Source organism: Lutzomyia longipalpis, chromosome 2, assembly GCF_024334085.1.
Source record: "Lutzomyia longipalpis isolate SR_M1_2022 chromosome 2, ASM2433408v1".
In the NCBI taxonomy this organism is placed as follows: Eukaryota; Metazoa; Arthropoda; class Insecta; order Diptera; family Psychodidae; genus Lutzomyia; species Lutzomyia longipalpis.
Window position 1 is genome coordinate 14,238,909 of NC_074708.1, and position 25,812 is coordinate 14,264,720.

Here is a 25,812-nt window from a genome sequence, read left to right on the forward strand (position 1 = left end):
GATCCATACCACCACTTAATGGATGAGAGAAAATGCCTATTTTCCTCCCAAGAATGCCCTTCTCTTTTGCTTCATTTGAGCCAGAGGGATATGCCAAAAAGGACGATTAGGAAGCCGTAGAGGAGTGATTTTTTTTTTCAATAACGTGGAAATGTTTGAGATAATAAAAGGAATTTTGAGTTTTTTCCGCCCCAAGACACGGCGGCAAATATTTAATTTCTCAAGCACATCTGGGGCGAAATATATAGAAGAAAAGCTCAGGCTGCGATATGTAGAAGAAAAATTCAATTCATTGACATTCCTTTAACAGGATTTCTAAAAGGAAAATTTATGCACACATATACGAAAAGCTTTCTACTTTTCATACATATATGTATGTATATAGATAAAATATAGAGTTGTTTGTTTGCCAGAGACTAAGTTTAATACGCTGAAGATGTATAAGCTTTGAATATTTTTGTTGACAAAGAGAATGGAGTTTGAGGTGAAAACGAAAGTTTTTCGACTCTCTGAGATAAACAACAAAATGCCGCTCATCTTTTTGCCCTTCATAGAATACTGAAAGAGAGGAAATTTCCCGGAGCAAAATCAACCGCAGAAAATCATTTTAAATCATTGTCATTGATTCGTTTTAGAGGTTGTATGTCAATGACCCACATTTATAGGAATCTCATAGAGCGTCTGAAGCCAGAAAAATGATCCCCTAATGGAATTGGCGGTATGTTGACGGAACGTGTAGATGATTAAGACTAAAAGGTTCCTTTGAATTAATTTGTTGTGGAAGAAAATTCCTTTGGAAAGGGCTGCATGAATTTTCTGGAAAATATATATACGTAGAAATAAACCTTAAAGTACTTCACGTCAAGAGAAATTCTCCGAAAAAAAAACATCATCAAATGTTCACAATAGTTGGGAATGGACGTTGATGGATTGGACATTGGAGTATTGATTTCAAATGGGTGATTGTGATGGAAAAGCTTTGTAAAGCACAATAAGGGAGTTAAATTTCACATTATTTTGTCTGCGTTAATTAATTAATTACATCCAAATATATACATAGTATAGGATTGTATTTGAAATTCTACAAAAGAAATTTTGCAAACAACATTCTGTTTACCAACCAGTTAATTGTGCTCTAATGGAAACAGCGAATAATAAAATTAAAAATAAATTATTAATCGGATTTCACAAATATCTGCTGCTGTTCACAAACGTAGGTATGATTAAAAACAAATGTTAAATCCAAATGTTAAACAATGGGTGGTATTCTAGGATAGAGACACCTTTCAAGATCAAGATAAAAATCAAAATAAAGACCAAGACTGTCGGTATTCTACTTTACGACGAATTATCCAGGAAAGTAAAATCAAAATTTGCGTTATCCTACTTGTCAGTTTCTTGGTTTCAGCTTCGCGACAAGAAAACTTTAGCGATATCTCTTTCTAACGCATTAATTTTTTCTATTGCGCTTTCTCGTTCGCTCTCGGATGACAATTGAACGAAATTTAAACACTTCATGGGAATTTCTTCCCTATTGCCATTACATCCAGGAGCCCTGATTGTATAATCTCGGCTATAATTCCCAGGCATTATTGCTCCGGGAATGGAATGAATATTGTCGGAGAGGTGCTTTCTGCCTCCAGATTATGATAATTTGGCGGTAACTGGGGGGGGGGGGTATGCTACTGCAAAATTTTGAATTTTTCTTAGGAATCGTGGTCACTTCTTCTTGCTATTGATGGAGTGACCTCCGGATTAAGGATCTCATCCCAGGATTGTCATATCCTGGACAATCCTGGGATTCTGGGGCAATTTTTTAATTTTTTTCCAGGATTAGTGGTCACTTCTCATTGGTAATGATAAAGTGATCTCCGGATTGGGCATCTTATCCCCGGATTGTCACATCCTGGACAATCCTGGGATGCTGGTGCAAAAATGTTTATTTTTCGCCGGAATTGTGGTCACTCCTGATTGGTAATGATGAAGTGACCTCCGGATTGGGGATTTCATCCCAGGATGATCAAGTCCTGGACAATTAGGGAATGCTGGTGCAAAATTGTGGTTTTTTCGCCGGATTTATGGTCACTTCCTATTAGTAATGTTGGAGTGACCACTACTCTGGCGAAAAAACCACAATTTTGCACCAGCATTCCCTAATTGTCCAGGACTTGATCATCCTGGGATGAAATCCCCAATCCGGAGGTCACTTCATCATTACCAATCAGGAGTGACCACAATTCCGGCGAAAAATAAACATTTTTGCACCAGCATCCCAGGATTGTCCAGAAAGTGACAATCCGGGGATGAGATCCCCAATCCGGAGGTAACTTTATCATTACCAATGAGAAGTGACCACTAATCCTGGAAAAAAATTTAAAAAATTGCCCCAGAATCCTAGGATTGTCCAGGATATGACAATCCGGGGATGAGATCCCCAATCCGGAGGTCACTCCACCATTGCAAAGGAGAAGTGACCACAATTCTAGTGAAAACCAAAATAATTGCACGAACATCCCCTATTTGTCCAAGATTCGACAATCCTGGTACAATCCGGAGGTCACTCTATCATTAGCAAGATGGAGTGAACACAAATCCGGCAAAAACCTGTCATTTTGCATCTGCATTCCCTATTTGTTCAAGAGTTTTCATATCTCCCATTCTGAATTTACTTTGCCTTTACCTCATTTGAAAACCAATTTTTCAAAGGACCCCAAAACCGTCTTGGAATTTCACATAAATCCAAGACATTTTACGTTATAATAAGACCGTAAATCTCTATCGTAGAATACAGAATCTTGGAATATTTTTATCCAAGTCTCTTTTGACAACTCATTTTGTAAATCTTTATTTTGATTTTGATTCGTATCTCAGAATACTAAAAGTCTTGGAAGTTGTATGGAGAAACAAGATTTTTAGGTTATGGTTCGACCGTAAATCTCTATCTTAGAATACCAAATCTTGAAATATTTTGAATTTCCAAGATTATCCTGAAAATTTCTTGGAATTTTAAAGTAGAATACCAAATATTGGTTTTTTTCTTTATTTTGATCTTTATATTTATCCCAGAATACCGCCAAATATTTGAATAACTTTTTTTTTTTTAATTTCTTACTGACTCGTTTTTAGTCTTGATTCTTGAATATTTTCTTCCCAAAACGTCTAGTTTGGAAAGCGTAAAAAGCTCTTAAAGCTGCATTTAAGAATGAGCATTTAAATAAACTAATTAAAGCGTTTGAGAATAAATTCCAATAATCCTTTAAAAAATTATGTTGATTAAAAAATTAAATAAAATTCATCTCATTTTCTCGTGAAAAATAATAAAGCCTCTCAAAATATTAATCAATTTATGCAAATTTCATTAAAGCTCTTTAAAATTCCTGGAGCACTGTTTATTTATGGACTTAACAAACACTTACAGAACCCTATTATTCTATGAATTATTCTATAAACAGTGATGAATTTATTTTAGTAGTAGAGTCAAGTAAAAATGATGTACAATTTCCGAATTAAATTCAAGAGGATTCTTCCATGATGAATTTAAAGTATTTCTGAGCATTGTTCTTCATTGAATGGAACGAGTATTCTAAATGAATACATTCACTCTTTCCATGCGACAAAGAGTATAATTTTGTGCGAAGAAAATTGCGATGATAAACAATAACAAAAGATCCGGCGGAGTGGAGAATGGGGTTGACCTATGCGAAGATGTGCTGAAGACACCTCCGCCTGTTTCTGATTGAATGGCAAAATTTTCCAAGAATGGCAATTTTTGTGTGAGAAAGAAGCTCCCCGAGGACCCAATGATGGGTGGAAAAGTTTAAACATTAAACACAGACTCTCGCTTTTTCTCCCGGGAGGAATTCCATACAATTTATCTATTATGGTGGGCGGGGTAGAAAAATTGAATGAAATTCTCAAGCACATTCCCACGTTGTATAAAGATTCTGGGAATCCGTGGGGGTTGCCAAGTGTGAAATCATCGAGGACAGATTGCAAGAAATGGCCCCTAATGAGGGTGGAAAATTGATGTGAAAGCTCGCCTTTTTAGCGACACTCGCAATATTATACATAGTACACACAGCATGTGCCTCGTGCTTTTTCGTGTGGCTCCCAAATATATGGGTACAAATACTCAGGGTAATTTTGTAATTGGCCCCCAATGCCCCCTTTTCCCGACATAGGATATTCCCATGACTAAGGGTGGCAGGAAAGCACGTGGAAGAATCAAATTTGTTGGGGATCTTCTCATCTCACGTCCTTTCTCTTTGGCACCACCCACACATATTCCATTACGCACGCTGGATTCTATCACACTGAAGCACATTGCATGAGGAAAATTAGCTTATGAAGGCTAGATTAGATTAGATTAGATTAAAATAAGGGGGCGGCTGCATGAGCAGCCGACTGCACCCAGGCCTCTATTTGGGCCCCTTATGCAATCCCCTTTTAACTCGTAAGGAGTTTTAACCATCGAAATGGTGTTTTAATTCATCCAGCCAGTTTTGCGAACAAATCGCATAAGACTGACTGGATTCAGTAGTGGGAGCTCACTAGGAGTCAGGAACCCCTTACCCCACACTAATCTCCTGTGATTGACGAGGCTGGGACATTCGCACACATAGTGTACAGCAGTCTCCTCCTCCTCGCCGCATCCTCTGCAAATGATCTCATTGCAGAGTTTCAAACGGTGAAGGTGCTTGCGTAAGCAATGGCCTGTCACCAGGTTGCAAAATTGCCGGGATTTCCAGCGATTACTTCCAACAACGAAGTCAGTTCTGCTTTTCAGAAGATCCACCATAAATATTTTGGAGACCCGACATTTGGGTGTCGATCTCCAAGCCAACTGGTGGCTATTCCTTAGATCGTCCTTAATGAGGGACTTTTTAGATTGTAGGGCCATTCCTACAGCTGGTTCTGGTCCGATGAAGGATGACTGTGCACCTGCCACGGCAAGTCTGTCCGCCTCCTCGTTGCCCATAATCCCAGTGTGACCTGGTACCCAATGAAGAGTAACCCCACAATTCTGTGAGACCGACTCTATCACTTTTTGGCATTCAGACACTAGAGCGGAACGCGTATCCCAGCCAGAAATGGCCTGGATAGCAGCTCTACTGTCCGAAAAAATTCTAATACTCTTGTTCTCAATGTTAGCATTCGCCACCTCGAGAAGACCAAGTATGATAGCTGTAACTTCAGCTTGAAAAACTGTGGTGTTTTCACCCAATGGAATTGAACCAGAGACTGGTGGGTCCAGACAGCTGTACCCTGCCCCGGCTGATCCTTCCGTGAGGGAGCCGTCTGTAAATAGGGATATGGAATTTGACGAGATTATCGCCTCAGCTTCATTTGCCCACTCGTCCCTTGAGTGGAGAAATGCCTGGACACATTGTTTCGGAACTTTCTGTTCCGATGTGAAATCCTCCCTCATTTTTAGTTTTGGGAGGCGTCTGTAAGCCTTATTGAGAATTTTCCCATGGCCGACTTGAGTCCCGCCTGATTTCCACTCATTGACCGAAGATAATCTAAGAGCAGACATCTCCGCCTCCGCCTTAACAAAGAGCGGCAGCGGTGGCAGGCCAAGAATCACCTCCAATGCAGCAGTAGGAGAGGTTCTAATAGCTCCAGTAATGGCGAGACAAGCCATTCTTTGAAGCCTTTGTAGCAGTCGAGCGGACGCTTTAACATCAGCTCTCGGCCACCATATGATAGATGCGTAAGATATAATCGGTCTTACAATGGACCGATACATCCACATCGTTATCTTTGGAGAGATGCCCCAAGTCTTACCAAAGAGTCTGCGGCACTTCCAAAAAGATCTCGTAGCCACCTGAACACGGCTCTCCAAGTGCTTCTTCCACGAAAGTTTTGGGTCAAAGATCAACCCCAAATACTTCACTTCCCTTTTGAGTGTTAGTTGTTCGCCAAAGAGAACAGGATTCCTGAAGTTCTCTAGTTTCTTCTTTCTAGTAAAGAGAACTAGCCCTGTTTTACCAGGATTGACATTCAGGCCATGCTCGATGCACCAACTCTGCACCAGGTTCATTGCTCTTTGCATAAGATCACATAGGGTAGAAATAAATGGACCCCGGATCATTATACAGATATCATCAGCATAACCTTGAGCATAAAGATTTGCTGAATTCAGTTTTACCAGTAAACTGTTTACTACCATTGACCATAGTAGAGGGGACAGTACCCCACCTTGAGGGCAACCATCTTTAACGGCTGCCGTTTTCATTACCCCACAGTTTTCAGCTACCACCAGACGTTGTTGGACAATTTTGGCAATAAAGGTTTCAAGAGTGTGGCCCAGCCTGAAATCCTTCATAGCCCTAATTAGAACATCCGAGTTGACTCTGTCAAATGCTCCTTCTATATCGAGAAATGCCACCAAGGCAGACTCCTTGTGGTGCAACGATTTCTCAATACGACTCACGACCTGATGTAATGCCGTTTCAACCGACTTTCCCTTTTGGTAAGCGTGCTGCATAGGACTTAGGGGGTTCTTTTGCAGAATGCAACACCTAATGTGCCTATCGCAAATTTTTTCTAGGGTCTTGAGCAGGAAAGATGTCAGACTTATTGGTCTAAACGATCTTGGCTCCTCAAAATTGCTTTTTCCCGGTTTCGGTATGAATACAACCCGTACTTTTCTCCATGCTAATGGTACATAGCCATTAGCCAGGCAGGCTCTAAAAATGCTAGTAAGTCCATCGACTATCAACGGTGCTATCTTTTGTAGCATTATTGGAATAATGCCGTCTGGCCCCGCTGATTTCAAAGGAGAGAATGTTCCTAGGGCCCACTTAACTGCATCCCCTGTAACGATCTCCCCCGCTTTTCTCCAATCAGAAGCTGATGATGTGGTGCGACTTGTTTCCACCGTCTCACCCGCATCCATGGAGCACCCCGGAAAGTGTTCCTGGAGTAAAACCTCCAAGACTTCACTCGCAGTCTTGGTGTACGTTCCATCTGGAGCTTTAAGCATGCCCAGACGTTCAGAAGGGTCTTTTGAAAAGGCTTTCTTAATTCTAGCAGCTTCATTCACAGACAGAATTTCGCCGCAGAATTTTTTCCAGCCCTCCCTTTTCCACCTTCTTATTGATTTCTTATATTCTTTTTTCAGCTGAATTGCTGAATCCCAATCCTCGTCACCCATAGTGTTACGAGCTCTATTTATGGACTTCCTCGTTTTCCGTTTCAATTGACGCAAATTCAAGGGAAGCATCTTACGATTTCCCTGAAGCGGCGCCGTTGTCAACGGACACGAGTCGTTAAATGAGGTAATCAGGGCTCGATTAAGCTCTGTTACTGAATGCTCAATTTCCTCTGCGTTCCTTGGCGACATATCATCTCGTTCCCAGCCCTCGTTAAAGGACTTCTCAAAAGATGACCAATTTGCCTTCCTCGGATTCCGAAAAGGTTTGGATTCTCCCCCAGACGCCGCAACGTTGAAATATATCCTAGAATGGTCTGACATAGTGAGATCATCAGAGACAATCCAACCATCGATTAACCCCGATATAACAGGGGTGCAGATAGTAATATCAATTACTTCTTTCCTACGTCTATTTGCAAATGTAGGTTTATCTCCTTTATTTGCGATTTCTAAATTGTTTGTAACAATAAAATCCAACAGAAGCTCACCACGTTTATTGGTTCCGCTGCTGCCCCATATTATATTATGTGCATTAGCGTCTGCTCCAATAATCAATTCCCAGGAGTTCTTTTCACAAGCTTCCACGAGCTGAGCTACCTCCACGGGTGGTGGTGGATCTTTGGAGTCATATGGCATATATGCCGAAGCGAAGATCGCCTCCAGCGTCCCATTGGCGGTCTTTATATCTACCTTAACAACTGCCAAATCGCCAGTGCTAAATTGTGGTAGAAATAAAGCATTAATATCTTTTGATATAAACACACAGGCTCTGACCTTAGTATTGCTGTCCTTTTTATAGAACAGCTTCCCCCTAGATGGGTTAATCCCTTTCACCTCCTGTCGAACTACCCAGGGTTCCTGAAGTAATCCAACGCCTCCTCTTAGCACCGCCAGCTTCTCATCCATGGAAAACATGGCTGCGCGGCAGTGATGCAAGTTGGCTTGAACGACGTGAATTTTTGGGTGGCTTGTTTTTGGTTGGGAGCTAGCAGGACCATCGATGATGCACTGCCCAGGAACATCACCGACTGGGTCTCCGGAGATTATGAAGCCCGTGCCTTTCGGCGCCGGATACTCGGGGCGTTGCTGATTACGACCTTTCATTATGGGTGTGTTTAGCTTGAGAATACAAAAAATTTATCCACCGTCGAATTTTGTATTTTTTTCTGATTTTTTAATGAATAAAATGTTCTGTGATTGAAGGACGAATAAATAATTTGTTTTCGTTGGTGTACAAATCCTTTCATTAAAAATCCATCCTACAGTAGAGGCAAAAAAAATTCCCGGAAATTTTACTCTCAAAGCCATTTTCTAGGAAAATTATTTTAATCTATTTTAACATTTTTTTTACCTTTCAATGGAATTTTTATTCAATGAAAATATTCCGAGGATCCTTGAATTTTTAAGAGGGCTTTTATTGAAAAAAAAAAAAGTCATGATGAATCCTTTTGCAGAATGAATTAAAACTGTAGAATTTATTGAGAATGACGAGTAAGATTCCGCTTTCAAATGTTTCAATGAAACTCCTTGGGAGATTGTATTTTCATTCAAACTCAATTTCCATGAAATTTTCTCAACGTAATGTCGAGGAAATATCAAATCAAATTCACTTCTCCAATTCCACAAAGTCTCAGAGACATTTCCTCTTTGCAGAGAGCTGCGATGAGTCGGAAGCCGTGAGCAGTTCGTGTTCTTCCAGCAACAACAATAGCAGCACCCCTGGTGGGTATTCCGTGTCCACCAGGCCCAGCCCCATGAGTGGCGGACCACACGGTCGCGGAAGCATCACCCGTGCTACTTCCGGTCTCCCACCAACACCCATGTCCGAGGCGAGTCACTTCCTCCTGCCGAATCTACAGCAGGCCACCCCCGGGACACCCACATCGTCCGCCACGACACCCTCGGCACCACCCGGAAGTCACCCGGGACCACCCACGCCCGGAAGTGGCCTCAACTCGCCAGCGACGAAGACGTTTGGTGAGAAAAACTCCCACAAGTTGCCGGTGAGTTGCATTTCTGTCACACATTCGCACGCTACAACTCCATGGGATATGTTGGGTGGAACGGGGGTGGGGATAACACATAATGGAGACATCATACAGCATTTACAATAATACGGGTTGTGATTTAGTTTGTGACGCTGCTACACGTCGCTCTGAATAGAAAATCCTAACAGAGTAGAGTTGAGAAGAAATTTATTCTAGATAAAATTATATTTCTTTTCAATTTATGCTACATTTTTTGATTAAAAATCTTTCATAAAAATCCGTATTTGTATTATTTTTCTAAAGAGCAAAATAATAAAGTTTTGGACAGAATTATTATAAAAGAAAAAAACTTAATTGCTAAATTAAATTTTTTTTAATAAAATTTGGTTTGGCCTAAGCGCAGCATAAGAAGTCTTTATTTTCATAAAAGTCAAATTAATTTGGTTGGAAGGAAAATTTCAAAACTTTTTACGCGAAATTTTAAGAATTTTCTAGACTTTTTTTTTAAGTGCTTGTCTAAAAACCGATTAGCTATTTTTGGCTTTAATTTAGTAATTTTTAATCTTTAACTTTCTAATTTGTTTCTTTTTATGGCTAAAAATTCAGAAATCTTCATCAGCCGAATATTTTGGTTTTTTTGCGAATCATCTAAATATTTCCAAAGATTAGAATATTTTTCTTCACATAAATACCTATTAAAATCAAACAAAAAAAATCTTTAATCTTTAAACTTTTGCAAGCTCTCAACTCTGCTCTGTGTGAATGCTGAAAAACCATCTATGACATGAATTGATTAAATTAGCTTGGGATATATTTTTTTGCTCTTGCCTTTCTTATGCGAATCACCCTCACACCCCCATTGGGGAGCCCTCATATAAATTCCACAACTTCCTTCTCTGTCGTTTATTCTTGAGCTTCTTTTTCTTGATTTTCCCTTTCGCGCTACCTTCGCTTTTCTCCACGTGTGAGTGCCTTTTTCTCACGGTCCCATCTATCGCTGCAGGATATCAAATCACAGAAATCACCAGTATTCAATCGGAGACGCTCCTCGTCTGTCACCCTGGCCCAACCCCCGTCGGATCTCCATCGATTCAGCAGTGTTCGCGGCACGGAGGACGTGACGGCATGGCGAGGAGATCCAGGTGGCGGAAGTGGGAATTCCACAGGATATTCACGGTGAGTGTGTAGTGACGAGCCATTCTCCACACAATTTCCTTCCATGACGCCGAAGAAACTTAGTTTTTTTTCCTCAACTTCCCCCTCTTCCCCTCCCAAAAGTTGAAGCTTTCACGGTTGATTGCGGAAAAGCACGACAGGTGGAAGTTTCTAGCGCAATTGTTATCACACAATTGATATCTTGTTGCTACCAAAGAATATCATGAAATTACATTTGCTGGAATTTGTGCTAAAATTAAGATATTTTTCTGAGGAAAATTTCACTTCTTACAACTGAAAGAGTTAAACCACATTTAGTGAAAGGGATGAAAAATAAATTTTGCAATTCATAGAAGGAATTTAAGATGTACCACTTTGCAAACATTTTGCCCATTCTGCAATCTCTACGAAGGTCGCTATAAAAGGATAATTCCTATGCGCCACCAGAAGCTCACAAGTTGTGGGTAGATTTTGTGAATAATTCACGAATATATATCCAAACTCTTGCTCTAAATCCTACACTAGATATTGTACCTTCCCTGCAGACGAGCATAAATTATTCAAGAAATCTCCTTGCTCAAAAGCTCCATCATGTGCATTCAAATACGTGTCGATGGAGACGCCTGGTCATGCTCAATCCCTTTTTACATTTCATTCACATTTTCCACTGTTTTCCTCGCTTTTCATAGACACACATGCACTACACCCTACCACTCTCTATATCATTTTATGAGATTTTCCAGAAGAGATTTTCATTGATGTAAAAAAAGTTAAAAAAAAAAAAGTTCGTGGTGCAAAAGGAAGAATTTCAAATCCAATTTGTTAGACATCATTCAGCCATGTATACCTCTCGCGAATGGATGTAACAAGAAAATAGCATACTACCCGCTTTTTGCACAGCTCAATAGGAAAGTTTTCGCCCCTCCTCATCCCGCCCCAAGGGCATGTCATTCATATTTAAGGAATATCAAAAGCAATTTTGAAAAGTTTGCTGTAAATAGAAATTAAAACACCCCATCTCAATGCATTATGCGAGTCTCTGCTGCTGTGAGTTGATGATGAGAATTTTAATATAATGACAAAATTAAAATGAAGAGTTTGGGGAAGCTCTTTAGCACATCCGCCTTACATAATTTCCAACTACGAGACGCACATTTTAGTCACATTACTTATTCATTGTTTATACATTACATAGATACAACATTTCCCATGTTGATGGCAAAACAACGACTGTATTTATATGTGTGTATCCAATGACAAAACCAACCCTCTGCAAATCCATTCCGGTACAGCTTTCAATGTGAAAGGGTTATGAGCTGATGTAGCGGGGGAGGGGGGGGTTGTTTTTCGGGAGGAGGATGGAAATTCATCCTATTGAATTAACTTTGCCTCAACTCTACGGAAAATCCATTTAATGTCTCCACTTATTTTCATGAAATTGCTCTCAAATGGACTCAGGGAGCGGTACTGCAAGTCACCAGTTAACAGACCACCACCAGATTGTGGCACCCCTAGCACTTCGCAGCGTCCCACGAAGCAGAAGCAACGGATGCGAACGGCGAGTATGCCCGCGGAAAATAGGAAAGTAAGTGAATTTTGTGAAAATCTCATGGGCTTTTAGAGTCGCCCCCTCGCACCCCTTGTGAAACCAATGAAAGCTCTTCTTGCTTTGAAGCTTTCAAACATAGATGTGGGTCTCTAATTTTGTTGTATTTAACATTGAAAATGCCTGACATGATGTAGGCTATACGATTTATGTGGCTATAGTCTCTCAATATTTAATTATCTTAAATATTTATATAGCAACAATTTCCACACTAATCCCCTATGGAATGTATGGCTCAAATTGAATTAACTCTCGAGACTTGCTCTCAATATAATCAAAATTTGAAATTTAACCACAAAAGAGGGTGAGGAGGAAAATGCCTGTAGGTGAACCCTCTTGGAAGTTAGCGTTTAAATGTGAATTTTACTTGGAATTTAGCTAAATAGGAGGCTTATGTAAGTTAGGCAAAGAAAGTTTCAGAAAATAAAGTTAATTATTAGTTTATTTGATACTTCCTCTTATACGCTTTATAGATTAACTAGTCAACCCGAGCCCCCAATCATGTGTGAGCAAACTCCATTTTAAGCTATAAAAGGGGGCGTATATTAGTAGGGGGGATGAATAATACGGTACCCCGAAAAATTCTAAAAATAAAAAAATCCCGTTATCTGACCCTTCAGCAGGTAGAAAATGGGAAAAAATCAATTTTTCTGTGGGGGCGCTATAAAGGGGGGTTGGGGCGGAATCTCATATAGCGCTTGCAACTCGTATTGACCCCCTCTACCCCCATACCAAATTTCATCAAGATCGGCCCAGCCTTTTCGGGGGAGTTCATGTGCCACAGACAAACAAACTTTTCAGCTTTATATATTAAGATTGTGATTACTACATAACCTCGAGTAATTATAACTAATCTTAATAGCTGTAAGGGGATGGCCTATCGGTACTTTTCATCAAGCATGAATCGATTCCGTCCAGGGGAAGGGATTAATTTACAAAATTCCACATCCAGCCGGAACTACATTTAATTAGCTTTCGATTAATCCCTATTTCAATAGCGGAAATGATTTATTAATATACAAAAAGTGAAATTAAATCTGAGGAACCGATCAAAATTGGTTGAAATTCCGAAAGTTCTCAGTCAATTAATTTCAAATAATGTTTTAACTTAAAAAAAAAACTTATTTTTGACCTGAAAAAATCATTTTATTACCAGGCGACCCCATTTTATTACAATGGAGTACTAATTTACAATTTTAAAATAATTTTATAGTATCATCTAACCCATTACGATTGCAATCTGTGAAATATGCAATGACATAGAGACACATGGTAATTACCACGAAGCATCAACTTTTATCCATGATTGATCTTGAAGTAAAAATGTATAAGCTTTGTAGTGACTTGAAAATGACTTGAAAATCCATTAGGCGACTTTTACAAACATTTCCCGGGAGACTACATGGTGTGTAAGTGCATTAGAAAGTGAGTAATTGCACAGAAATGTCCCAAATATCACCCATTAGACACCCGCATATCAGATAATTGCATTGTGCATTAGGTGGCGTATACAAGAATACGTGAGGAAAATGCAATGAGCTTTTGCGGGAAGCATTGGATGTGGCACGAGGGAAAATACCTTAATTAACTGGAGGTGGTTTACGTGTCACTTTCTGCACTAACGTCTCATATATCCGCTTCAACCCCTTTCCCCAAGAGCGGCACAACTCATTTAATATCCGTTTTCACGCGGGGGATGCAAAAGCGTAATCCACCAAATGAATTCTTCGTGTGTGCAGCAAAGTTCCGCGAAGATATTTAAGGGATGTTCACAGGGAAAACTCGAGGAAATTCAATATTCTGTGCCGGAGAAGGGTGAGTAAAGTCTCACTATGTTCTTGAAGAAGTTCCCTCTTGATAAATTACATCTACGAAGGGGTTGCTTTGGGATGAAATGGGTGCTCAATGTTTGAGGGAGGTTTGTGGGAGACACACAGAATGCAAGCAAAGTTGGGAATTTTCATTTTGCACCAAACGCGCTTTTCCAGAAGATTTCACAGCTCAAAGTGGAATATGTGCGAGGGTGGGATGTTATGTATGTAAATATGTCTTTTTTTTTTGGCGCAAAAGCACGTCACCGCGGAATGTTTTGAATCGGATAATTTTTGTTGAATTTTTCAGCAAACATGAAAGCTCCATGAAAGCTTCATGGCACGAGATAAGAGTATTTTCCAATTGATTTTTTCTTTCACCTACAAAACCACTCCCATCGATTGCCATATTTTTGATGACATGCTGGGGAGAGGGCGTTGTGGGTAAAATTTAATCATCACACTCGCGAGAGCTTAGACGAAAATTGTCGTTCCTGTGAAATCATTACAAGATAATGGCACCATTCCACGGTAAATAGTCATTTACGGTGAAGCAATATGAGCAATTTGTGGTGTACATATCGGTTATTCATTGTATGTGACACACATTGGGAACATAAGTAATTGAACTTTTGGGAGTGTTGCGACACATCTTGTACCCCCCAAAGTGTTATTATAACTTTCATTCAACCCAACTCACACGCTCTTTCTCTCAATAACCCCCTTTTACAGCAAACAGATCTCTACAAAATACAAAATTACTCACAACACTCATCCCCGAAAACTTTTGGGTTTCGCACCTTTAGCAACGAGATTTATTAGTCTTTTCAAATTAGTGCAGGGAACTTTTCTCGGGTAACGGCAAGCGGGGAAAATGACATATTTGCCTGCGAAAGCTCACCAAGTGAATTAATCCAAAAGTCCCCCAGCATGTAATTAAGCGAATTCAAAATGTATTTATAGGGGAGATTCTTCATATATAGAAAAGGAGCTCCAACTGATAAGTCACGAAAAGCTGGTGTTTTCGCACGCGGCCAATTAGCTGCTGTGAAAATGCGGGGACTGTGCTTAAGACTAACGATGAGGGGTGTATTAAAAAGACTCACCAAGAGCGCACTGACAAAGTTTCCATATCTTAATCTAAAGAAAAGGAGGAGACGGGGAAGAAGATAACTTTCTACTCTCGATTAATAGGGAGTAACTGATATGGAAACTTTTAGTTCAATAACGAGTGTTTAATTAGTTACTCACCTGAATTTTAATTGATTTGAGAACACTTTTATGCTTGAGGCTAACTAAAATTAAGGTGAACACTTCTTGGAAAACATCATTAGTTGCTAAAGAAAGAAATCAGGTGTATTGATGGAAGTTTATTTATTATCATAAAAAAACTTTTCAAAACAACTTTTAACTATTAAAAGAAATCACAAAGAAATCGAATAAGAGTGTGAAAATTAAAAAAAAAAATCTGAGATATTTTCTGGTTTATTCGTCGACTTCTTGTGAATCTAATTCACATGAAACTTGAGTTTAAAAATTGTTTTTTTAGATGTGAAATGAAAGGGGAGTTGAACAATACCACCCCTATGAATTTAAGAGTTTCTATCACTTTTTACCTGAATATTTCTTTTTTTATATTATTAAATCTAAATGTATTCTTTGGCACAAACTGTCGATTCATGACAATTAAAAGCTCTAAAATATTGCGTTTCAATTAAAAATTCATCAGAATTTCAATTCTATTCAACTTTTAACCCTAACCTGATCTACATCAAAATCCCAAAAAAATATAATTCAATATTTTTTTTTTCTAAAGCATTGAAAAGCTTTTAGTTTTGTAAATTTTCCTTTTTCTGGTCTTTACAAATAATTTAAATTAAATGTCGAATGTTTTTAATGCATCCCACACAAACCCCATTGAGTTCAACCCCACCAGGAAAAAAAACATGATTATTTTTCCATTATCAGAGCATTGCAAATACTTAAACTTTCCAGTCACAACATCACCCATAAACTTTTGTTTTGCTCTATTAATGCAATTAAATTGTCATGCAAATGTCCCATAAAAAAGCACTGAAAATATTTATTCAAAACTTTTTCTTCATTGCAATAATGCAGCTTTTTAGTCGTATACATTCTCCTTTGTTTATTTATCATTCTCTTGTGTTTTATTTCTGCTTCGTGCATTTATTTTTGCTTAATTAAATGCAAAGATCAGGGGTTAGTGAGTGCAAATATTTGATTTTGTAAGCAAGATGGGGGAAAACGGAAGTTTTCCTTTCTACCGCACTCTGTGGGTGCTCTATGTACCGCAAAAGGACTCAAATTCCTCAAATATTCAACTTATCTCCACATGAGTCGTCCTAAGAGTATTTTCTTTTTTTCCCCATTTTTTTCCTAAGAAGGAGGCGAGTAAAAAAATGAGAGAGAGTGGAATAATTGCGCAGTAAAGAATTTTATTTTAAGGGGCTTCTTTAAATTCGTATAAGAATTTAAAAGCACCCCAAAAGTGTTTTATATTTTAAATTCATCCCGCTTTGTGAACATTTTCACGAGAAATTTAATAAATCACCAACATGAGCATCTCTCGGAGCTATTTTCTTACATTGTTTCCCATAATTGCACATTGTTCAACACGACGGCGAAAATGTTTGTGGTGAATTATTTTAATACAATAAGCTCCAAGAACATAGGTAGGTATGCAGAGGTACACCTTATGCGATAGAGGAGAAATGAAATTTTTCTTTGATGCGAGGAAAGGCAAACGAGGGAGTTTCTGCCTCACTCTCCCTTTTTCCGTGAAAATCGAAAAGAAATACGCAAAGTTTTGCAATTACGAAGGGTGATCCGCAAGAAATTAAATAAAAGAATAATCCAATTGAGTGCTTAAACTTTTTCAATTGCTCACCCTTTTTTGTAACAGAGTATTACATTAATTTTTTAGAGCTTTAAAGCTCTGAAAGTCAAATTAATTCGATACCCTATATTTTTAAATAGTTTTTTCACTCTGCTTCTATTAATATTTTTTTTCTGAGAAACTTCTCGGTAAATCCATATGCTTGAATTGTATAGTTAAAGTCTTACAATGAGCTAATAAATTGACAAAAAATGTTCTATGATGTCAAGAGAACTTTGTTTGACCCTCTTGTCCATAAAATGTTTCCATTTCAGTGCATTTCACACACACCCAGCAGGAGCTTTTTTTTTCTTTCAAAGGGTTTAATATGTAAAAAAAAAACATACTGGTAACATTGAAAATGTTTGCTAGTAAAGCAACTCTTTTGTGCAATTAAAATTTTCATTTCAGCACTGTTTGTTTAGCTATAAAAGTTCATTTTATCACGTAGAATATGTGAAAGTGGGTACACAAGCCATAATTTAAAATTTAGATTAAAAGCTGTTTTTTTAAAGTTAAATTAATCCCACATGTGGCAGTGAGAATTTCAAATTAACGCACAGAAAATATCTTTTAACGCTTTAATTAGTTTTTTTTTGGTAAATTCGTGATCTGTTTTACTTTAGTATTGAAATTCACCCCAACAAAATGTGGAATATGTGTAATTAATCATTTGACCCCATTGCATAAACATAAAATATTAATTTTTCAATTGCAGCATTTTTATATTTATTTTGCATTGGGAGTTTTTTTTAAATGAAGAGCGGTAATCTTTGTTTTTCCCTCTACTTTTCATTTGGGGAATATTTATTTTTTGGAACAGAGGATGGCAATAAATTTTTCTTTGATGTTAACAAGGCAGCATTTTCCATGCTCTGCATTTAATTGCTTTTTATAAACGAATTCAAAATGAATTTTCATTTTCGGCTGAAAAGTTATGAAGTTTTTTTTATTTATCAGTATATTAGGAATTTTTCAAACATTCTTTTTCTTTCGTTTAGGTTGAATTAATAAATAGGTAATAATAAGTAAAATTGATGAATTATGAAGGCCTAAAAATATCATTTCCAATAAATCTAATTTCTAAGGTAAATCAATTGAGTTTATTCTGTATGATAAATTCTTATCAGACAGTCAAAGTAATTTTTCATTGCACATATTTTAATAAACATTTAATAAATCTTGTAAAAAAAAAGAAACTTTGAGGTTGTCGTATCCTATTCGCATCTTCATAATAATGTTGTCTCATTAAAAATCAATTTTCTTTCATTTCTTTAAACAAATAAGAATTGCATATAAATTACCCCTCTGAAAGGAAAAATATTCTTCATTTCTTTTAATTTTCTGGTTCAATGTTGGAATATGAAAAAAGGAATCCCATTTGATTTATTGAGTCAGATACGGATGAATAAACTTCCCGGGAGAATCGGCAAGCGTGTACATTTCTCATATAAATTTTGAAGAGGGAACCTCTTGAAAAAAAAAGAGAAAAAACTCAATCAAATGGAAATTGTTGCAAATATCTATATATAGTATCGTATTTTTCACTCCGGAAGTTAGTGTCCCCTGTGTGATCCCATCCGATTTCTTGAGGATGAGTGCAAAAAAGATCAAAAGTCAATCATCCTCCTCAATCAAACAAACACACGAGAGAGAATCAATAATTCTTCGAGTGGGAATTGAATTAAACAACCCATGTGAGGGATAAAATGTCACCAAGGGGTGCAGAGGAGGCAATATAGAGGGAAGAAACCCCCTTCCTGCTTGGGTGCTCTGGGGGAAATCTTGAAGAAAATTGTGTGCTTGAGAGATGGAAAATAAATTTGTATGCTTTCTCCCTTGTGTTTGCAGCCCCGATTATCGGAACTCCGACGCTCCGCCATCCACTGTGCCGACGTGGACATTGAATACTACCGACTGAGGAGTTTTAGCATCACATCCCATGGGATTTGTAACTTGGGTGACTCAATGAGGTGAGAATGAGGAGGAAATCCCCCAAACTCGGCATATCTCTGCACGTCATATTTCCCTCTATACACCCCCAGCCCCCATTTATATATATTGAGGGCGATGTGTGTCGCTCCACAATAATGCCCTCACTCATACATTGGATTACATCGGACGGCAAATGTATCTCGGAAATATCTCATGTCCTAGCCTGTCCTCATGTACATTCAGCCAAGAAGTTAATCCCATATATATTCCTCTTTTTTTCCTCCCCTCTTACTATATCCCCAACTTAATGGCTGAACCATGCAACTCAAACCCCCATTGAAGCACACATCTTACTCACAAATGACAACACGATGGCTATTTCCCATAAAGACTCCATTTAGAGGAGAATTTGTAGATTGTTTGCGAACAATACTTCCGCACCGCACCTTTCGATGGAAATTAAGTTGCACGTGACTCGTATTATAATAATAAAATTCTAGAATTTATCCTTCAACATGGCTTATATATTACTTTCAGTTGCGGAGGTATTTTCTTTTTAGATTTTTTTATTGAACAATAACTTGACCTCTAAATCACTATAAATACTTAGGACACTTAGGATAACATTCAATAAACTTACAAAGAATAAAATGCAATAGTTTTCAAAGAATTTACGTAATAATGAATTTTCAGGATTTGTAATAAAACGAATGAAACCATTGCACTCGTAAAAATTATATCCTCAAATTCCAGAATAAACAATGAAAATCTATCTTTCAATCAATGTCATTCCCCATAAAAGCTCCCCTTTGGTATTAAATGCGAAATGGCAGAGGTATAAGAGAAAAATCCCATTCATTGAGATGTCACGAATGTGAATTTTTCTATAAATTCCCATTGACGCCATTGAGGAATTGCAATGAGAGCAAGAGATGTGCCTGGAGAGCTAAACTAATAATAATGTCAATATTTGAGCCCAAGCACCCGTATTTAATGAAAATATTTGTACACTCTTTCACGGCAGAAGTCGCAGGTCCCGCTCCATAAACTCCGTCACCTCGTCGAATAGCGGCAGGGATCGGCACAACAGGTAACAACAAACCTCCCCCTAAACCCTGAGGCCAATTTGGCGTGATAAAGGTATTGACTCGAAATTTTCTTCATTGCAGCAATGCCTCGCAGACAACAACAAATGACCTGGCTATGGACACAGAGCAGGGGGACGGGACAACGGCCTACAAGGTAGCCATGTTGGGTGCTTCAGGCGTTGGGAAGACTGCCCTCACGTACCAATTCACCACGTCTGAATACATTTGTGCGTACGACCTCAGTCTGGATGATGACTATGGCCAGAAGACGGTCTCAGTGCTGCTGGACGGACAGGAGACTGACCTGGAAATTATTGACCATCCCGCTTGTGAGATGTCTGTGAGTACACCAAATTTTGCAATTTAATCCCCACCCCAAAAATGTCTCCCAAAATCTTTCCACAAATTCTCTCCAGTTCTTAGTTGTGAAGCTAATACTATGTGGTTTGACATCAAAGGAATTTGCAAATTCTTAAGAAGTTCTCATTGGGTGGGGATCAAACCTGCATGATGCATATCACTCGTCGTTTGGACGAAATGCAAATTCAAGGCAATGTTTAATTCATCCTGTCATGAGCAAACTCCACTAAATGCATCAAATTTTGCACGGTAGACTTGCCTTTGTGTGAGAGGTGATGGTAGTATTCTTAGAATCCTTTAAGGAGCTTAAATATTAAAGGAGAGAACTCTGTATTACTTGATGAACTAATTTTGAGTACTCCAGTGGAAACTGACGGGATGTTTTAAGTTTTTGGTGTATTTCTGCATTTAATTGCTGATGTTGAGGATGTTGTGGGAAGTGTCGAGGATGTAGATGCCATCGAGCCTCTCAGGGCTGATCTGGTGAACATCCTTGTTAATGCAAACAGAGACTCCCGCCCGTGTGATCCTTTCGAGAGAGTGCTTAAGCAGTGGGCATCTGAGACTGCTCACTTCATTAAAGAGCACGACAAGGAGATTGTGATAGTGAGGTCGGATAAGGGCAACCGCACTGTGGTGATGAACCGCTCGGAGTACTTGGAGAAGATGAGATCTCTGGTACAGGATGAATCAACATACAGAGAGATTCCAAAGGATCCAACTAGTGGTCTACAAAGGAAAAACAACTTATTAGTTAAAGATTTATTTACCGCTGAGAAAATAGATCTCCGGACAAAGCTGAAACTCACCACATACACTGCGAATGCTCCGAGGATATATGGATTACCAAAAGTCCATAAGCCGGGAGTTCCTCTTCGGCCCGTGGTATCTTATATTGGTGGCCCCACGTGTGAATTGGCAAGATTCTTGGCATCCACCTTGTCCCCTCTCGGAAGATGTCGGTATAACGTGAGTAATTCCCTGGAGGTTTCACGGATGGTCACAGGGAAAATCCTCCCGGAGGGGCATATCTTGGCTAGTCTAGATGTTGTCTCTCTGTTTACTAACGTACCGATCGGGATGCTTCGTGTGGAAGTAGAGAGGAGATACGTCGAAATTGAGGAGAGTACCACGCTGGAGAAAAGTGATGTCATGAAGATCCTGGACTTCTGTATAGATGCTGGTTATTTCGTCTTTGATGGAAGAATCTTCAGGCAATTGGATGGAGTAGCTATGGGCTCTCCCCTGGGACCCATTGCTGCGGATATCATTATGCAGAAAGTCTTGAATGACGTTCTTGAGATGTCTCCACTAAGGATTGACCTTGTCATCAAATACGTGGACGATTTACTCATTGCAGTGCATTCTGAAGACAAGCATCTCCTCACCGAGGCGTTTGGGAGCATCCATGACAGGATAAAGTTCACGATAGAGCTGGAACAAGAGGGAAAATTGCCATATTTAGATCTCAACATTCACAGAGATAGAGAAAACAAACTCAGTACTTCATGGTACACAAAACCCAGCTCATCTCAGAGATTACTCAATTACAATAGTAGACATCCTCGCTATACCATCGTTAACGTTGCCCGGAACCTGATTAGGAGATCCAGAATGCTCACCACTAATCCGCATGAGAATGCTGATAATCAAGTGGCGAATATCCTCCGCAAAAACGATTTCCCGGAGGGCGTGATTGAGAGATTGATGAGACAAGGGGGGCGACCGGATACTCGTGGTACTGTTGCGCTGGCTGACCAGATGGAGTTCTTTCACACTCTTACCTACATCAGGGGAGTCTCTGAGAAGCTTCAGCGAAAGATCATGCGCGCCACAGGGATAAGGGTTGCATTCAAGCCCCCACGAAAAGTCGCAGAATTCTTCTCCCACGTAAAGGAGCCGGTTCCAATGGACAGGAGGTGCGATGTGGTGTACAGTATTCCTTGTAAGGATTGCCAGAAACGGTACATTGGGACTACGTCCCAGATGTTGAAAAATCGGCTCAGTGGACACAAAAGTGATGTGGGTCCTCCCATGAGAAACTCCAGGGCATCCTCACTGTGCATCCATGTGGCTGCTACTGGACATGAATTTGACCTAAAAGCAACAAAGATCATTGATCAACACAGGAATCACAGGAAAAGATTGATTTTGGAGGCAGCTCACATCAAGAAGAATCTCTCCCGGATTGTAAACAGACGTGAGGAATGCGCGGATATAAACATTGCTTATGCAGCATTGCTGCATGAAACATGAAGGAAACCGCTATGCCACTATGCCACATATGTGTTATCTCAATGTTTCTAGGATAGTCCCCTCCCCTATATTTTAAATAATTAATTCAGTTATGCCTCAGATAGTTGCAAAGAAAAGTCAGTTATAGATAAGTGAAAGAAAATTGTTGAAAAAAGAGGTAAAATCAAGGAAAATATTGCTTCCATAGTTAGCAAGTTAGTTAGTTATCCTTTTTCTTCCCTTAAATAGAATTCTCCTGCATAAAAAAAACCACATGATCACCAATATCAGACGATTGACGATTCCCAAACAAAGACACAATTGAGTGAGTTAGGAAATTTTGAAAAATTGAAAGAAATGAAATTTTGTAAATTGATGAAAAATTATAAGAAATGTTTAATAAAAATTCCAGCCACTGAGGAAGACGCACAGAAGCGTCGAAAGCTTTGGCCCTAAAATTGAAAGGATGTGTTTGGGTTGACCTACCGTCCCTTGGCTGACGCAATCGGAAGGAATTTTTTCCTAAAACACCAAAAAAAAAAAAATAATTTTGAGTACATATTAAAATATATGATCAAAAGTTTCTTTTAAAGCTTCATAAGGTCAAAATGAATTTATTGACCTTTACGTTTTGAAGAAAGAAAAAATGTTTTTTTTTGGTGAAACATTTGGTTAAATAGAAGAGCAAAAACTGATCTCAATTAATTAATGAAAACGTAAAAAGTTTGTTTAAATATTTGTATCGCTCTTTAAATAAAATTCAATTATATTTTAATGAGAATCTATGCAAATATTTTGTGAAAAACTTATCAACTGTTTAAATGATAATTTTTTTAAATTCTTTAGGTGAATTCAACAGCAAATAAATTTATTTTTACACGTGTTGTGTGAAACAAAGGCTAACAAAGTTCAAAGCAAAATGAGACGATTTTTTAATCATTTTTAGTTAAAGAAGACTTGAATGGAATTAATGATAGAATATTTTCAGAAATGCTCTGATAAAAAGCATTGATAAAGTTATATAAATGATTTTCTTCGACAAAATGAAAATCATCTACAGCAGATGAAAGAAAAAAAAGTTATTTTTCCTACAGACTACATTTGCTACACCATTCAATATTATAGTTTCTTTTAGCTGATATAAAGATTAAAAGAGATAATTCCAACTAGAGCCAGTTTGAGCCACTATAAGCCTCGGTTATGATTTCTTTATTAAATTGATACAGATATAATGAGGCGAAAGTGGAAAAAGTTTTCGCGAAATGTTTGCCCTACTTTCTCCTCACGTTCTCCAAAGAGAGAATCCCTAAATCGAGCAGACAGTAGCAAAATCCCAAATAGAGATGAAGTTGTGTAAATGGATATACAACGAACTTTGCTGCCCCGAAAGCACAAAAGAGCATTTTAAAAGTTTAATGAAACCCCTGAAAAGCTCATACGAAGAAGGGCAACTGCAGAATTTTCCATTGAATAATTGCAAAATTTCCACAAAGTTGCTCATTAAAGTACCGCCAGGAATCAATCTTGAAGAACGCGTGTGTGGTGGGGAAAAGGATGTTGCCTTCATTGGTATTCCGATGATGATTGAGTTTCTATTTTCCTCTATACATAGTTCGGCCTACTTTCACCGGAAAAACTTTCCCCCCGCAGGAAGTAGGTGTGTGTGAATTTGCTGATTGAGATACCTTTTCTTTTTGCTACCATTTTGCAGACTGAGGCCTTCTGCTCAACCTATAACATTGATATCTTCGTGGTTGTGTACTCAGTCGTGGACAGGAAGACCTTCAAGGCGGCTGAGAAGGTTCTCCACTACCTGAAAGACAATGAGATGCTTCTTACGCGTGGGGCAATTCTTGTGGGCAATAAAACTGACCTCGAGCGACACAGGGAGGTACCAACTCAAGCTGGTAGACGCCTAGCGAAGGATGTTAGTTGCAAGTTCATCGAAACATCCAGCGGATTGGATCACAATGTCGATGAGCTTCTTGTGGGTATTGTGGCGCAAGTGAAGCTCAATCCACAGCGGTTGTGCAATTTAACTGAGGAGCAGAAGCAGGGATTGAGAATGTCCGGCATACCAGGATGTTCAGCAATGGTGGCGAAGACTAAAGAGGAGGAAGCAGAAGCAACAAAACAAGCCAGGAAACGCCAAATGGCACACTCAAGTGGACCCCTAAATGCAATGGACTTGCACACGCTGAAGAATTCCTTTGAGAACAAAGAGAACATCCCAAGGAGGACAAGAAATCGGCAGCGACAACACACACCGCAGAAGAGTGGCCTCAACGAGGAGGATGAGGACAATAAATCCACCAGCTCAAGTGTATCCTCGTCAAATTCCTCATCCATCGATGAGAATGAAGTGAATCTCCTCTCCCAGGGGTCCACAAGTTGCTCCAGTACGCCGACGAAGAATCCCATTGCATGCGATACCCCAAAGTCGGGAAAGAAGAAAAACTTAGCAGCGGAAAAAGCAGTTGCGAGATTTTCAAACCGCACGAAGCTCTTCCTTACATCATTCCTGAAATTTAAGAAGAATCTCCGAGTTAAGCGAAGAAACTCCAACAGTTGCAGCGATTTGTTCGTCATTTAAGTGAGAGATGTAAGCCGTGGCGGCTAAATAGGGTGGATTTAGGCACTTAAGGGCGCGTAGACCAAAAATTAAAAATTGCTTTGAGAAGTTTATTCACGGTTTCAGAAATAAATAGAGAAAAAACCCAAAGACCAATTTAAAAATTTTTATGTGAATTTATTAGATTTTTTAAAGCCTTAGAAATTAAATATAACAAAAAGAATTTAATACTTTGATTAAAATGATCTTTACAGTGTTTTCAACGCAATTAATCATTCTATTCTGAATTTTTCTTTTCTTTATTTAAATTATATAAGAAAAAATACAATTTTTATTACAAAGAAAAAAAAAGAATAAAATAATATTTCTCTGTAAAAAATCAAAAAGTGAGAATGTTTAAATAAAACAAAAACTCTTAGACGCCACATCTTCCGCCGCTTTGGCCCACGGCTTACATGCATGTATCTCATCTGTGGTGCAGCAACAAATCAAATAAAAAGAACCAATTCCATTTATATAGTTTGTATCGCAGAAGGAAAATTCCCACCAATATAGGGGATGAATTTATCACTGTGTTAACTCCCCCTCCACCCACATCCACCCTTTGATGGTTTCACTGCAATATATAAAATTAAAAAAAAAACTCATCTTCCACAAACTTTTTCTCCCACATCTTCTTGTGAGAAGCATGACCAAAATGTAAAGCAAAAAAAAAGAATATAAGCAAATGCAATCAAAAGGAGAAATTCATAATCAAATTAATATTGTGTGTTATATGATTTTCGTAAAAGACAAAACCGAGCTGAAAATTGAGAGACGGTAGACTTTCTTGCATATTTTAATCTTTTCTGCGTTCCAATATTTAATTAAAGGTATATATTGCATTATTTATTCTAAGATATAAGAGTTTTTCTCTGTGTAAATAAATAAAGGTGAATTTATTGATTAAAATAAAACAAGAAAACAAATGAAATTCCATGAAGTTTTCCTTTTTTTTCCTTTTTTGG

The 25,812-nt window shown here is 38.5% G+C and overlaps 3 protein-coding genes across 4 annotated transcripts in view; 2 read left to right on the plus strand and 1 right to left on the minus strand.

Moving 5' to 3' along the window:
* LOC129790837 (uncharacterized) overlaps positions 1-25,756 on the plus strand; it is a 59,239-nt gene extending 33,483 nt beyond the window's left edge. For both annotated transcript variants that reach the window (XM_055828615.1, XM_055828616.1), the window contains exons 4-10: positions 8,813-9,162; positions 10,151-10,323; positions 11,761-11,887; positions 18,467-18,588; positions 19,575-19,640; positions 19,720-19,978; positions 23,945-25,756. In XM_055828615.1, coding sequence (XP_055684590.1) covers positions 8,813-9,162; positions 10,151-10,323; positions 11,761-11,887; positions 18,467-18,588; positions 19,575-19,640; positions 19,720-19,978; positions 23,945-24,826 — 1,979 coding nt within the window. In that variant the 3' untranslated portion in view covers positions 24,827-25,756. The remainder of the gene's footprint in view (positions 1-8,812; positions 9,163-10,150; positions 10,324-11,760; positions 11,888-18,466; positions 18,589-19,574; positions 19,641-19,719; positions 19,979-23,944) is intronic.
* LOC129790857 (uncharacterized) overlaps positions 1-25,812 on the plus strand; it is a 679,906-nt gene that overhangs the window by 184,320 nt on the left and 469,774 nt on the right. The gene's annotated exons all lie outside the window — the stretch shown is intronic.
* On the minus strand, positions 7,468-8,266 carry LOC129790953 (uncharacterized). Its single transcript, XM_055828811.1, has 2 exons — positions 7,934-8,266; positions 7,468-7,874 (listed from the first exon to the last, which is right to left on the minus strand). Exons 1-2 carry the CDS (start codon positions 8,261-8,263, stop codon positions 7,851-7,853), a joined length of 354 nt encoding a protein of 117 aa, XP_055684786.1. The 5' UTR covers positions 8,264-8,266; the 3' UTR covers positions 7,468-7,850.

Coding starts and splice junctions, on each gene's coding strand:
- LOC129790953 (XM_055828811.1), bottom strand. CDS start 8,263: ATGAAAGGTCGTAATCAGCAACGCCCCGAGTATCCGGCGCCGAAAGGC. Junction 7,875..7,933: donor AAAAGGACAGCAATACTAAG/GTCAGAGCCTGT, acceptor ACCACAATTTAG/CACTGGCGATTTGGCAGTTG.